Source organism: Lepus europaeus, unplaced genomic scaffold, assembly GCF_033115175.1.
Source record: "Lepus europaeus isolate LE1 unplaced genomic scaffold, mLepTim1.pri SCAFFOLD_3_1, whole genome shotgun sequence".
Classification (NCBI taxonomy): Eukaryota; Metazoa; Chordata; class Mammalia; order Lagomorpha; family Leporidae; genus Lepus; species Lepus europaeus.
This window is the reverse complement of record NW_026909276.1, coordinates 5,516,494-5,530,260: the sequence shown is the minus strand read 5'-3', so window position 1 is coordinate 5,530,260 and position 13,767 is coordinate 5,516,494. Positions and strand designations below refer to the sequence as shown.

At 61.6% G+C, this 13,767-nt stretch overlaps 1 protein-coding gene across 1 annotated transcript; it reads left to right on the top strand.

Moving 5' to 3' along the window:
- The first annotated feature begins 1,115 nt into the window (after window positions 1-1,115).
- Window positions 1,116-6,519, top strand: LOC133755050 (telomerase reverse transcriptase-like). Its single transcript, XM_062185361.1, is given in 6 exon segments — window positions 1,116-1,823; window positions 1,825-1,911; window positions 1,913-2,066; window positions 4,510-4,709; window positions 5,563-5,730; window positions 6,343-6,519. Coding segments are annotated over 6 exon segments (1,494 nt in total).
- The last annotated feature ends 7,248 nt before the right edge of the window (window positions 6,520-13,767 follow it).

The window sequence follows — 13,767 nt, the reverse complement described above, 5'->3', positions numbered from 1 at the left end:
ACAGCAGAGAGCTGGCCTGGAAGAGGGGCAACCAGGAGAGAACCCGGTGTGCCGGCGCCGCAAGGCGGAGGATTTGCCTAGTGAGCCGCGGCGCCGGCAAAGCTTCTTCACTTTTAAAGACTTCATGTACTGAGAATGGTCTTACCTACTTTATCTGGGTTAATTTTCTTATCCTAAGAACTTAGACACAATCGCACTTGCAGTCTGTTTTGCCACGTAAACTAACACATTCACAGGTTCAGGAGATAAAGACATCTTTGGGAGGAGGGCTGTTACAGGACAGCCTCAATATGCAAACAGAAAGGTGAGGGGGCAAAATCTGAGGCAACTGTTCCTCATTACTTCCAGGCTGATAAATTTGTGTTAAGTCCAGGGTAGTTATTTTGTACAAGAATTTTCTGAATTTCAACTAGATCTGTATAGTTATCTTATGATGTTGTACATTTGATTTTAAATGGAGTCGTTTTGGGGCTAGCTTTGAGGCACGGTGGTTAAGCTACTGCTTGCAGTGCTGACATCCCATATTGGAGTGTTGATTTATGTCCCCTCTATAATTCTGGTCCAAGTTTGGAAAATGGCCCAAGTGTTGGACCTGTGCCACACATGTGGGAGACCTGGATGGAGTACCTGGCTTTGGCCTAGCCTAGAACATCCTGTTGTGGCCATCTCTGTTCCATTTTTAATTTTTTAAAGATTTACTTATTTATTTGAGAGGTAGAATTATTGACGGACTAGGTCTTCCATTTGCTGGCTCACTCTCCACTTGGCCACAATGGCCAGAACTGGGCCAATCCAAAACCAGGAGTCAGGAACTTCTTCCAGGTCTCCCACGCAGGTGCAGGGGCCCAAGTATTTGGCCATCCTCCACTGTTTTCCCAGGCCATTAACAGAGGGCTGGATCTGAAGTGGAGCAGCTGGTACATGAACTAATGCCCATATGGGATACTGGCGCCGCAGGCCGAGCCGTAGCCTTCAGCTTCGTGCTGCTGGACGTTGCCCGCGGGGGCCTGCCCTGGGCCTTCACCACCTGCGTGAGCAGCTACCTGCCCAACACGGTGACTGAGATGCTGCACGACAGCGGCGCGTGAGGGCTGCTGCTGCGCCGCATGGGAAACATGTTCATGCTCCTGCTGGTGCACTACGCATTCTACCTGCTGGTGGCCCCGAGCTGCCCCTACCAGGTGTGTGGGCCGCCTCTGTACGAGCTCGGCGTCATTGCCGAGGCCTGGCCCTCCTGCACCATGTGTGAGACCCAGGTGGGCCCCGCGGCCACGCAACAGGTTCCGAACAGCAGCGGTGGCGAGGCCTGGGCACCCCTGGGCTTGCCCGCCTGCAGTTCGGGGCGTGGGTGTGTCCCGGCCTGTGCGGTGACACCTGCAGAGTGTTCAGAGACCACACCAGGGCTTCCACGGGAGTGGACTAAGCCGGAGCCTGGCCACTCCGCCGCCCGGTGGTCACCACGTCCGCAGGCTCAAGTGTATGCGGAGCCCAAGCGCTTCCTCTACTACCTGGGCTACGGCGAGCGGCTCCACACGTCTTTCCCACTGAGCTCCCTGCGGCCCAGCCTGGTGGGTGCCTGGAGGCTGCTGGAGGCCATCTTCCTGGGCTGGACACTGAGGCCCGGGGGTAGCCGCAGTCCGCGCCAGCTGCTCCTGTGCTACTGGAGGATGCGGCCCATGTTCCGGAAGCCGCTTGCGAACCACACACGGTGCCCCTACGGCTCACTTCTCCGGATGCACTGCCTGCTGTGGGGGCCGGCCATGCAGGTATGGTCCCCAAGGCCAGCCGCTGACCCCCAGGAGGACACGGGCTCCCGGCGCCTGGCGCCTGGTGCGGCTCCTGCAGCAGCATAGCAGCCCGTGGCAGGTGCACGTGTTCCTGCAGGCCTGTCTGCGCCGCCTGGTGACGCCCTCCCCCCGGCCTCTGGGGCTCCAGGCCCAACAAGCTCTGCTTCCCAAAGAATACAAAGAAGTTCATTTCGCTGGGGAAGCACGCCAAACTCTCCCTGCAGGAGCTGACCTGGAAGGTGAGGGTGCAGGACTGCCCCTGGCTGCTCGTGAGCTCAGGTGAACGGATGTTGGCCAGTGCCAAGCCGGGAGCTGAGGGGGTGGTGGGTAAGGCTGCCCCACGCCCCCTGGACTGGAAGGTCAGCTGCTGATGGGGTGGGGTGGGGGATGTCAGGTCATGTGCTGGGCAGGGGAGAGGAGCGAGGTTAGACTTCCTGTGAATGCTGCCCAGGAGGAGGGAATGGGGCTCCTGCCCTGGCTCGCTGGGTGGCTGAGCCAGCGCCCCTGTCATGTTTCCCATTTGAGCTCCAGGGGACTGTGGCAGTGTCTCTGCCAGTGCAGGTGCCCCCTCCTGGGCTGCTCCTGGATGGGTGGGGCTTGAGTCAGATGGCAGCCTCCCTAGGGACCCAATGGGAAGGGCTTGTGGGGGTGGATGCCCTGCCAGGCTCCCCAAGAAACCAGGCCAGTGATGGAGATATGCGGTGACCACTCTGTCCTTGTGTCGTGGAAATGCCCCCACAGCGGGAGGCGTGACATCGGCCCCGGGCACCCCTAGCACTGCTCTGTGCACCCACCCGGACATTGTGTGCTCAGGCAGTGGCCACTCTACTGCCTTCGCAGAGGGATCAGGGATGCCAGGGTTGGGGATCTGCCTCCTGCCAGGCCAGCTGGCCTCCTGCTGCATGGGGCATGATGGGCCGGCTTTCCCAGTGTGGGCTGCGCATGGGAGAGGTGGTGCTGCTGGTGCTGGCCTGTTTCTGGTCCCTCTCGCTGCAGGTGTGGGGACCCTGTCTCCCTCGCTCTGTCTGCGGCATCGGCCTGATGGCCTTACCCAGGCCGCTGAGTGCGGCTCTGTGTCTGGCTCAGCCTCCTGTCACCCCTCCCCCATTGCCCTTTGACCTTCAGAGTGACTGAGTTCTGTTGTCCCCATGGGGTCCTCTCTGTTGAGCCTTTGTTTTGAATTTCAGTGATTTCTGTTTATCTTCTTCCTAATGCCTTTTTCAGGCTTTCCTGTCATTCTGTATAAACTTCTGATGGTGGATGTGTGGCTGTGATGCATTAGCCTCTAAGTACTGCTTTGGCTGCACCTTGTGTAGTAATATGCAGTTATTTTGATATCAGTTACTTTTTAAAAGATTTGATTTATTTTGAAAGAGAGGAAAAGAGAGAGAGAGAGCTTTCATTTGCTGGTTCACTCCCCAGATGGCTGCAACCACCCAGGCTGGGCCAGGCTGAAGCCAGGAGCTTCCTCCAGGCCTCCCACATGGGTGCAGGGACCCAAGCACTGGGGCCATCTTCCATTGCTTTCCCAAGAACATTAGCAGGGAGGTGGAGAAGCCAGGACTGGCACCCGGCTCTCACATGAATGCCGGCGTTTCACGCAGTCCTTTAACCTGCAACTCCACAGCACCGGTTCCTCTGTGGTGACTTCTGAGGTGGCGGACCCCACATGAACCGTGAGGCCTGGGTGGTGTCCTATGGCTCCTGCGCCGGGCTCCCGAGGGCCAGCTCTGCCTGCTCAGCATGGTCGACCGCAGGGGTGACGTGGGGTGGCGAGTTCTCAGTCTCCACACAGGCGCGTGGTGGGACCCTCGGCCCTGGGGGCCATCTCCTGTGCCCTGCCACCTCCTGGCTCAGCTGACAGCTCCACAGCACCGTCCTCGGCTGGGTGTTTTCCTGCGGTGCCATTTGCTCCTGGATTTTTACTCTGCCGGGTTCCTTGGTTTAGCTGGTGCTCAGCCACACACACGGGTGAGGTTTCCATTACTTCCAGCCCACTGGACGGCGTTTAGGGAGAGGCTGGCCTGAGTGTGCTTCTCATTTCCTTGAGAGTCAGAGACTGTGAGACAGCGTCCGTCCTCTGGCTCACCACTGAAATGCCTGCAGCGGCCCCCAAGCCAGGAGCCAGGAGTGGCCTCCAGGTCCCCAGCGCCGTCGTCGCTGCCTCCTTGGTGTCCCTGTTCCCCAGGCTTTGCCGTCTTCTGCCTTCGGGTCCTTGTAAGCCACCTGTGGGTGGCTGAGGGCATTAAACCCGGCCCAGTGCCGTTGGCTCTCCAGACCAGGGACCTGGACTCTGGCTGCTGTCCCTGCTTGCCCAGCTGCCGTCCCCATGGTCAGGGTCTGCCCTGCTCCAGCCCCTCCCCAGTTTCTCTTGAGCCAGTTATTGGTGGGCCCTGAGTTGCCTGCAATGTCTGATGCCAGGGCCCCCAGGGGTCCAGCCGTGTAACCACACTGTGTGTCCCGCCAGCCCCTGGTCTTCCGCCCGTAGGCTGTGAGTTTGACACTGCACGTGGGAGCCCTTTCCATATTGTCTGCTCTGCGTGCCAACCCGAGCGTTGCCCGTGAGCCGCATGTGCAATGGGGTGCCAGGGGCCGGCACACGTGCAGCAACATGTTCACCAAAGCCAGGGCAGCCAGCTCAGGACTGCAGGGCCCCTCGTGCCCTGCACTCCCACCATGGCTGCCTTGTGAGGGTGCACATGTGGGGTCTGCCTCATTCCAGGGCGTGGCCACATCCTGACCATGGAGCACAGACTGAGGGAGGGGATCCTGGCTAGGTTCCTGTTCTGGCTGCTGGATACTTATGTGGTGGGGCTGCTCAGGTCCTTCTTCTACGTCATGGAGACCACATTCCAGAAGAACCAGCTCCTCTTCTACCACAGGAGCGTCTGGGCTGCAAAACGTGAGCATCAGGTACCACGTGTGGTGTCTGTGTCCCGGCTCCCCACAGGCTGTGAGGCCCCATGCTGGCCCACGGTAGCCCTGTGCTGGCCTGCAGAGACCCTGTGCTGGCCTGCGGCCCTGTATGCTCATGCTTGGGCTCAGTTCCCTCAGGGTGCTTCTGAGGGACTTGGGTCATGAGTCTCAGAGACCCTTCCTGCATTGACACCTGGGGGTACAGGCATCCCCTCTGGATGACCTTGGTGGGGGTGGCATCAGGGGATGGGGCCTGAGTGACGGAGATGCTGGCTCCTGGTTCTGCTGAGTCAGACTGAGGGATCAGGACTGATTACGCTGAGTCATGCCAGGTGTGGAATGGGAGCCTCAGACCCCCATGTGGGGGTTCCTGGGAGGTGTCTGTGGTGGGCAAGGGCATCTGTAGGCCCCACCCCACCCCGCAGAGTATGCTGTGTCCACAGGGACCAAGGTTCCTTGACCCCAGCCCCGGGGCGTGTTGCAGGCAGCACCTGGAGTGGGTGCAGCTGTGGGAGCTGTCGGACACCGAGGTCCAGCAGCAGGCCAGGTCAGCCCTGACCCTGTCCCTGACCCCAGCCCTGGGCGTGTTGCAGGCAGCACCTGGAGTGGGTGCGGTTGCAGGAGCTGTTAGATGCAGTGGTCCAGCAGTAGGCCAGGTCGGCCCGGACCCTGGCCCTGAACCCCTCTGACCCCAGCCCTGACCCCGGCCTCGGGCGTGTTGCAGGCAGCACCTGGAGTGGGTGCGGTTGCAGGAGCTGTCAGACACGGAGGTCCAGCAGCAGGCCAGGTCGGCCCTGCCCATGGCCCTGAACCCCTCTGACCCCAACCCTGACCCCAGCCCCAGATGTGTTGCAGGCAGCACCTGGAGCAGGTACAGCTGCGGAAGCTGTCGGATGCAGAGGTCCAGCAGCAGGCCAGGTCAGCCCTGCCCATGACCAGACTGCGCTTCATCCCCAAGCCCAGCGGACTGCAGCCCATTGTGAACCCGGACTCTGTGGTGGGAGCCAGAATGTTCCGCAGGGAGAAGGTGACCTGGCCTCCGTCTTGCCCCACACAAAAGCTCATGGGCTTGTGCCTGTGTGCCCAAAGATGGGTCCTGCTGTGAGTGGATGAGGAGCTGGGGGAGGTGCCCAGCTGGACCTGGGAGCCTACAGGGGGCAGCTGGCCAGGTCCCTTGGAATCCTGCCGTGGCGCCACATGGAGGGGAGGGAAGAACAGCTGTCACTGCCCCCTGAGGACTGCAGGACTCATCTCATGGCTCCCCCTGTCCCCCATGGCCTTTTCTGTGGCTTTGTCCCCATGGCTGCTGGTGCCTCTGCCACGGTGGGGTGATTTTGTCATCAGTTAATGTTGCTGCGGTCACTCCAAGGACCTAGCCTCTGTGTGTGTGGGGGGGTGCTGTGGACCCCAGCCCCAGGCTACTGCTCAGCTGGAGGTGGATGGAGCCTAGCATCCCTGAGGATCACATGTGTTGCCGGGTGAGGGTTCCTGGGGTGCAGTGACAGGAACCCTGAGGAGCCCGGCCAGTGGGCTGAGGGCCGGCTCTGCATTGGGCTCTCCCAGGACCCTGGGAAGCTGGGTGGGCTTGTGGCTGCCTGCCCTCTGCAGCCCCCCTGAGGCTGCATCCTGTGTGCCCCAGGCCCAGCCCTGGACCTCGCACATCAGGACGCTGTTCAGTGTGCTCAACTACGAGCGGGTGCAGCAGCCCAGCCTGCTGGGTGCCTCTGTGCTGGGCCTGGGTGACGTCCACCAGGAGGCCCTGGGGGCTGCAGCTGACCCGGCCCTGACCGCAGACTTCAAGACCATCCTGGACTGAGGCTGGAGGAGCTGGGCACATTGGTGTCGGGGGGAGGGGTCATCTGTGACACAGGGCAGGGCCTGTCCTTGGGGCCTTCTTCCTTCAGGTCAGTCCCCTCCCTGCTGTCCTCAGCAGGGGAGCAGAGCCCACCACGAACAGCCAGGAAGCAGCTCGTGGGAAACCTGGTCATGGGCTGTGGGCCTGTGAGCATGTGCCCCACTCCGGGCCTGCTCATCACCCCCGAGTGATCCAGGGCTGCCGAGGGAATCCCTGTGCTGTGTGCTTGGTTAAGCTGCCCAGCTTGAGTGAGGGGAGACCCCAGGGCACTGACCCACATGTACCTGGGAGCAGCAAGCCACCCACCCCCTCATCCAAAGTCCAGGCTGAGCGTCCCTGAGCCAAGGTGTTCACTGTGCAGCTCTGCCCAGGCCTCCCCTCGCCCCGTCCCTGCCTCCATCCCTGCAGTGGTCCTCTGGAGCCAGTGTCTGGCACAGTGTGTGTGGACTCCCCTCCCGTCCTCAGATGGCAGGGCAGGACATGTGGCCGCTGTGGGGGAGTCTTGTTCACGTGCTGGAGCCACGTATCTGTCAGTGTGGCACTGCCTAGTGCCTGACAAGGATGAGTAGGGAGCCCCCTTCCCCAGGCAGGCCCCAGCATACAGGGGGCCTGATGTGACCTGAGGACCCTACTGAGAGCAGGAAGGGCAGTGTTGTGGGGGGGATCTTGGTGAAGGAGTGGCCTCAGCCACAGGTGTGGCTTGGGCAGCCTGAAGCCTGGCAGAGCAGGCACCTGTGTGACATTTCAGCTGCTGTGAGCAATTCCAGAACCTAACGGGATATCACAGATGGGGTCACAGACATGGACCTTGGATAGGGCTCCTGGCGCCTCGTGCCAGGTTTTATGGCATGGGATGTGCCCCCTTGCTGCTGCATTCAAAAGATGTCATGGTAACTAAGCTGACGTGCCCAGGGGACTCCAGACCATCCTGGTGACTAAGCTGACATGCCCAGGGGGACCCCAGACTGTCCTGGTGACTAAGCCGACATGCCCACAGGGACCCCAGACTGTCCTGGTGACTAAGCCAACGTGCCCATGGTGACCACAGACCATCCTGGTGACTAAGCCGACATGCCCTGGGGACCCCAGACTGTCCTGGTGACTGAACTGATGTGCCCAGGAAGACTCCAGACCGTCCTGGTGACTAAGCTGACATGCTCAGGGGACTCCAGACTATGGTGACTAAGCCGACATGCCCAGGGCAGCCCAGACCATCCAGGTGACTAAGCCGATGTGCCCAGGGGATCCTAGACTGTCCTGGTGACTGAGCCGACATGCCCGGGGGACCCCAGACCGTCCTGGAGACTAAGCTGACGTGCCCAGGGGACTCCAGACCATCCTGGTGACTAAGCTGATGTGCCCAGGGGAACCTAGACTGTCCTGGTGACTGAGCCGATGTGCCCAGGGGTCCCCAGACCTTCCTGGTGACTAAGCTGATGTGCCCAGGGGACCCCAAACCATCCTGGTGACTAAACTGACTTGCTCAGGGGGACCCCAGACCATCCTGGTGACTAAGCCGACGTGCCCAGGGGACCCTAGACTCTGGTGACTAAGCCAACATGCCCATGGTGACCACAGACTGTCCTGGTGACTAAGCCGACATGCCCATGGTGACCCCAGACTGTCCTGGTGACTAAGCCGACATGCCCACGGTGACCCCAGACTGTCCTGGTGACTAAGCTGACATGCCCACAGGGACCCCAGACTGTCCTGGTGACTAAGCCAACGTGCCCATGGTGACCACAGACCATCCTGGTGACTAAGCTTATGTGCCCACGGGAACCCCAGACCATCCTGGTGACTAAGCCGATGTGCCCATTGGGAACCCCAGCCCCTGCTGTACTGTCACTCAGGTTCTCAGGCTTCACTGAGTGCCGAACCTTGGAAAAGCTGAGCTTTCATAATTCAGATATATTGGTTCATTTAAGAGCAACAGGGAGGGGGAGAGAGCTCCCATTCATCTGTTCCCCTGGTGGCTGCCTTGGCCAACATTGAGCCAGGAGCTCCATCCGGGTCTCCCACATGGGTAGCAGGGGCCCAGGTGCTTGGGCATCCTCTGCTGTCTTCCAGGGCCATTAGGGAGCTGGGTGGGAACAGGGCAGCCAGGACTCCATCCAGTGCCTACAGGGGATGCAGTGTTGAGTGACCACTTTGCGGACACGGGATCCCCACAGGTGAAACGGCATCAGCCTCTTTGCTGCCCGAGCTCTGGCCTTCGCAGTGAGCAGCTCCTGACAGGGGCGGAACCCCCAGGGGGCTGGCTCACTGGTCTCACCTGTGGGGGCTGCTGTTACTGTGAGGGATAGCGCCCCCCAAAAAACAAGATGGCTATGCCCTGCTCCCCAGCGCCCCCTGCTGGTTGTGCTAACTGTAGTCCCCCATCGGGTGACCTTGTGGTGGTGGTGGCCCTGTCTGCCCCTGCCGGCTGTTGCCCATGAACACGGTGTCCAGGAGGGGTGTCCAGGAGCCCCTCTGTGGACTTCTCTGTTCTGGCCACATAAGGGCAGCATCTGCTCCTGTGCCAGCCCCTGCCAGTCAGGGATTTCACATGGAAGGCTCATGCCCATGGGGGTGTCATGCTGGTCAACCATTGCCCTCTGCAGCCCCTGGGCCATGTCCACATTCACATGAGTGTCCATTTGTCCACACATCCATGGCTGAGTTTTCTGGAGGCTGGATGTCCACTGGGTCTCTGTCCCCACGCCCCACCCCTTCCCTCTTGGCCACTGAACCAGGGCTCCGACACCACCACTGCCAGCCCCCGAGGGCCCCTCCAGACCAAGCTCCTGGACACAGGGTGGCCAGGCGAGGTGTGGTCAGGAAGGGCAGGCCTGGAGCCGTTCAGGGCAGTGGTAGGGTTTGCAGGCCACAACAGCAGTGTCGGGATAGAGTTGCCCTCACTTCCCAGCCCTGTGGGGGCCCTGCCTGCACTGTCCATTGTGCAGAGGGCAGGTCATGAACCACGAGGTCTCTACAGCATATAGGGGGGGCTAGCCAAAGGGACACCACAGGGCAGAACTGAGAGTGGGCAGATGCCTGTGGTTCCTGCGAGCTCCTGTCCCCTTGGCTGTCTGCTCAGAGCTGCTGTCAGCAGTGATGTACAAGCTAGCAAGACAGGGCTGAACTCTTGGATACCACCTGTGGTATGGGCTCCCCTGTGTGACACCCCATGCTCACTGCCACCTGTCTCAGCATGGCGTGGGGAGGGGGTATCATGATGGAGGGCTAAGTGCCAGCCTTCCCCACTGTGGGCTCAGATGTGCACGGAGCTCTGGGGCTGAGAGGGTGTTTAGCTCTCAGCTCTTCTGCAGCCGGGCCTTGGTCACACTCGTGGTGGCAAGAGCTGCTCCCAGCACAGATGTTCCTTAGGTGATAACACACACATGCCTTGCCAGGTGCCTCAGGCAGTGTGGCCAGCTGTGTGTTTCTTCAGGGCACCGGGAAAAGGCTAGGGGCTCTGTGGGTACTGGTCTGGCAGTGTGAGGCTGGGGTCTGTGGTCAGAAGGAAGTGGGGGTGGGGTGGGCAGGTGTGGGCTGACTGCCTGGGTGCTTGGTGGGGGAGGGCGGCTGGTGACCGGGAGGGAATGGCCGAGAGGCCCCACGGTAGGAACTCTGACTTCAGCAGCCTCTGCCCTCGAGCATGGGCGCTGACCCTGGCAGTGTCTACCAGAGTCCTCCCTGGCTGGGCTCCCAGCACCTGTGCGTCCCCCTCACGTGTGTGCAGATGACCTCTTACCCCTATCCTGAGCTGGACTTGGGGGTCAGCCTGGGGCTGGATTCCTGACAGGGAAGCTGTGCAGGGCCTGGCCTGCCATCAGCACACCTGCCCTTTGTCCATCGCCACAGCTTGAGGCTGTGTGGGCAGCACTGACACAGAGGGTCTCCTATGGCAGCCAGGACCTGGGTGTGCCACTGGGTGGACTCTGCCTCCCATTTGAGGGCAGAGTGGACCCTGGATAGAGCAGGCCTAAGATGTGGGGAGCCAAGGGTCCTGCAGAGTCGGTGGGAGGGTGTGATGAGGTCACCCACGGCTATCCCTGCCCCTTAGTGGGCCCTGCTGTCTTGCAGCCTCAGGCTCCTGTCCAGCCATGTGACCTGCTGCTGCCTCCTGCACCTGGCCACCAGCTGGGCCAGTGCAACGCCCGGGACCCACAGAGCAGGCAGCAGGGACAGGAGCATGCATATGGCTTGCACCCAGCCAGGGTAGAGTTTCTCCTGCCTGGAGGGGAACTGCTCCTGCAGGGGGTGCAAGAGAGAGAGCTCAGCCTGGAGAGGGCAGACCCTGGGCCCCAGACCCCAGGCCTTGGGCAGAGTGAGGCTGACCAGACCACCTGTGCACGGAGGCAGCCCCAGCTCCTCCCTGGGACTACAGGAGGGCAGCATCCTGGGTGGGTGCTCAGGGATGAGGGAGCTGGGGCTTGAGGCTCCCTCTGGGTGGAAGCCCTCAGGGCAGGCAGGGGCACGTGGTCCCCACCCACTGGCCTCCAACACTTGTGGACAGGTGAGGTGTGGTCTGAGACCCCAGGGATAAAGCAGAAAATTCTCACTTCCCCCAGGCAGACCCTGAGGGGTTCTGGTGCTCACTCTGGGAGGGGCGGCCCAGGCCAGGTGTTGCACGGTCCCCTGTGTGGACCAGGCAGGGAGTGACCCTTCTCCAGTCTACCTCCCAACCTCTCCCAGACACTGGAATTGTTGCTTCCCTGGCTGCCTGTCCCCACAGCAAGTGGAAAGTGTGGGCTGGAAGGACCGATGTCTCCAGGGTCTGGACACTGCTCTGAGGCCCTTGAGAGGCTCTAGTCCTACCAGGGTTGCCCTGCAGGTCACTGTGGCCCCTTGATCCCCATGGGAGGACCTACGTGCTGAGGGTTCCAGGCCTGGTAGCTCGGCATCCTCTGGGCCAGCAGGATGAGGTAGGCCAGGAAGGCACTCAGGAGGAGCAGGGGGCTGGCCACGAGCCACAGCGCCCGTCAGTAGAGGCCTGGCCATGGCCCCATTATCTACACAATGTCATCAGAGAACCTGCACAGACACTGGGCTCAGCAGCACTGCGGGGCCCTCCCCACCCCCCAGGTTCCCCGTGGACCTCAGCTCACTGCCGCAGGCTGTAGGTGTAGATGACCCTCACCACCTCGAAGAAGGCGGAGACTATGAGGTTTAGGGAGGCTGCATAGCTGTTGAAGATCTCGAGACAGTAACTTCTGGACTGCAACATGAAGCAGGTGGCCGAGAGCAGGCAGGCCAGACAGGCCAGCCCTGGGGTGCAGGTTCTGGGTGGGAGGCCTGCACCTGCCCCTTTCCCCCACCCTGCCCCGCCTGCCAGAGGTGGGTGAGAGCTTGGCCTCAGCAGGCCACGGTCAGGGCAGGTCCACCTGTGTCCTGCCCGGAGCCGCTGGGCTGTCCTAGGGGAGCAGGCTAGCCCAGGGCCCCTGAACTCTGTATGGGAGGCAGCAGGCATCCCTATGACTGAGCTGTGCACTCACCTGTGAGAGCCTCCTTGGGGATCCCCGTGGGGATGACCCCCATGTCCAGGAGCAGCGTGATGATCCCCTCCATGTTGCTGAACATGGCCGAGAGCCCCAGGGTAAAGAGTATCCTGAAGAAGAGCACGGCCCACACGGGCGCCCCCGGAATGTGCAGCATGGCCTCCGTGAATATGATGAAGGCCAGACTGGGCCCGAGGCATTCTGCAACTGGGAGCCCGTGGTGTGCCATGAGTGCAGGCCATGTGAGCGCCTGCATGGATGCCATGCCCACCGCCCCTCCTGGAGGCTCCAGGCACTCTGCAACCGGAAGCCGTGGTGGGCTACGTGAGTGCCTGCATGGACGCTGCACCCACTGCCAGGTGCTCTGCAACCCAGGAACCCATGGTGGGCCATGGGAGCAGGCCGCTGATGCGCCTGCATGGACACTGTGCCCACCGCCTCTCCGGGAGGCTCCAGGTGCTCTGCAACTGGGAACCCATGGTGGGCCACTTGTGCAGGCCACAGATGCGCCTGTAGGGATACCATGCCCACCATCCCTCTGGGAGGCTCTAGGTGCCCATCAGCCTGGCCCTGAAGCCACCCCACTGGACAAGGGCTCCACTGTACTCTGGCAGGCTCGCAGCCCTGTGGCCTGACCCAACGCCTGGGGTGGCCCCGGCAGCCCTGTGTGCACTACCTTGTCCAGGTGGCAGACCCTTGGGGCAGCAGGGCCAGCCTCTCTGGCTGTGTAGCATTGAGCTGTGTGAGGACGGCCTCGTCACTGGCCCTGGAGATGTGCTGCTCTGGGAAGTCGAACTCGTCGAAGAGGCCCAGGATGTTTCTGCGGGGACACGGGGTAAGACTGTGGGGCCTGTGCTGCCACCACTGCCCAGGCCAGCAGATACGTCCAGGCACAGGGCCCACAGCACCCTGGGGGCCTGGCCTGGCCACCCCTATGTTCCTGAGGGTGACCTGCATGCACTCCTGCTCCAGGAGGGGGTGGCCTCATCCTGCATGCCCCAGGCTGGCACAGGGGCATCAGTTTCTGCAGCTCAGCTGAAGGGCCCAGCCCCCCCATTTTCAGGACTTGAGGGTCAGGCACTCTGGGGCTGGGAACCCCCGCCTCATGACCTGAGAGCCCCCGTCCACCCACACTCGGCATCGCGTGGCTCCCGAGGTCAGCCTTGGGGCTCGCTGTCCACACAGTTGCTCCTGTCGCCCTCCTGCACAGTCCACTGAGCTCTGATCTGGGCATTGAGTCTCCCAGCCAGGGGCCCAGCGAAGCCCAACCCTCCCATGTCAGCTTCCTGGGTCGCTCAAGTGCATGTCTTCCACAGGTTTGCTGTGTTCTGTCAGCAGCTGGTCAGGCTGCTCAGAAGGCCCCACATCAGGTGTCCTAAGTGCGGGAGGCTGGGATGTGCCTCACAGAGGAAGCCACATGTCAGGTGGGTGCCAGGCATGAGTGATGGTGCCATTGACCACACTCAGTGTGGGGGTGTTGGTGCCTTGTATGATGCAGGGTCTCACACAGCCATGCAGAGCAGGGCTAAGTACAGCCAGGGCAGGAAGCGCAAGCCTCATCCTGATGCCCCAGGTGCCCAGCCCAGCCCAGCACCCCCAGTGTGGGGTACGGCCTCCGGAATGGGAGCCCCAGCCCAGCACTTCCTCACCAGTGTTGGCAGAGACCCCGGGAGTGGGAACCCCAACCCAGCACCCTCTAACCCAGAGTCGGCAGAGACCCTGGGAG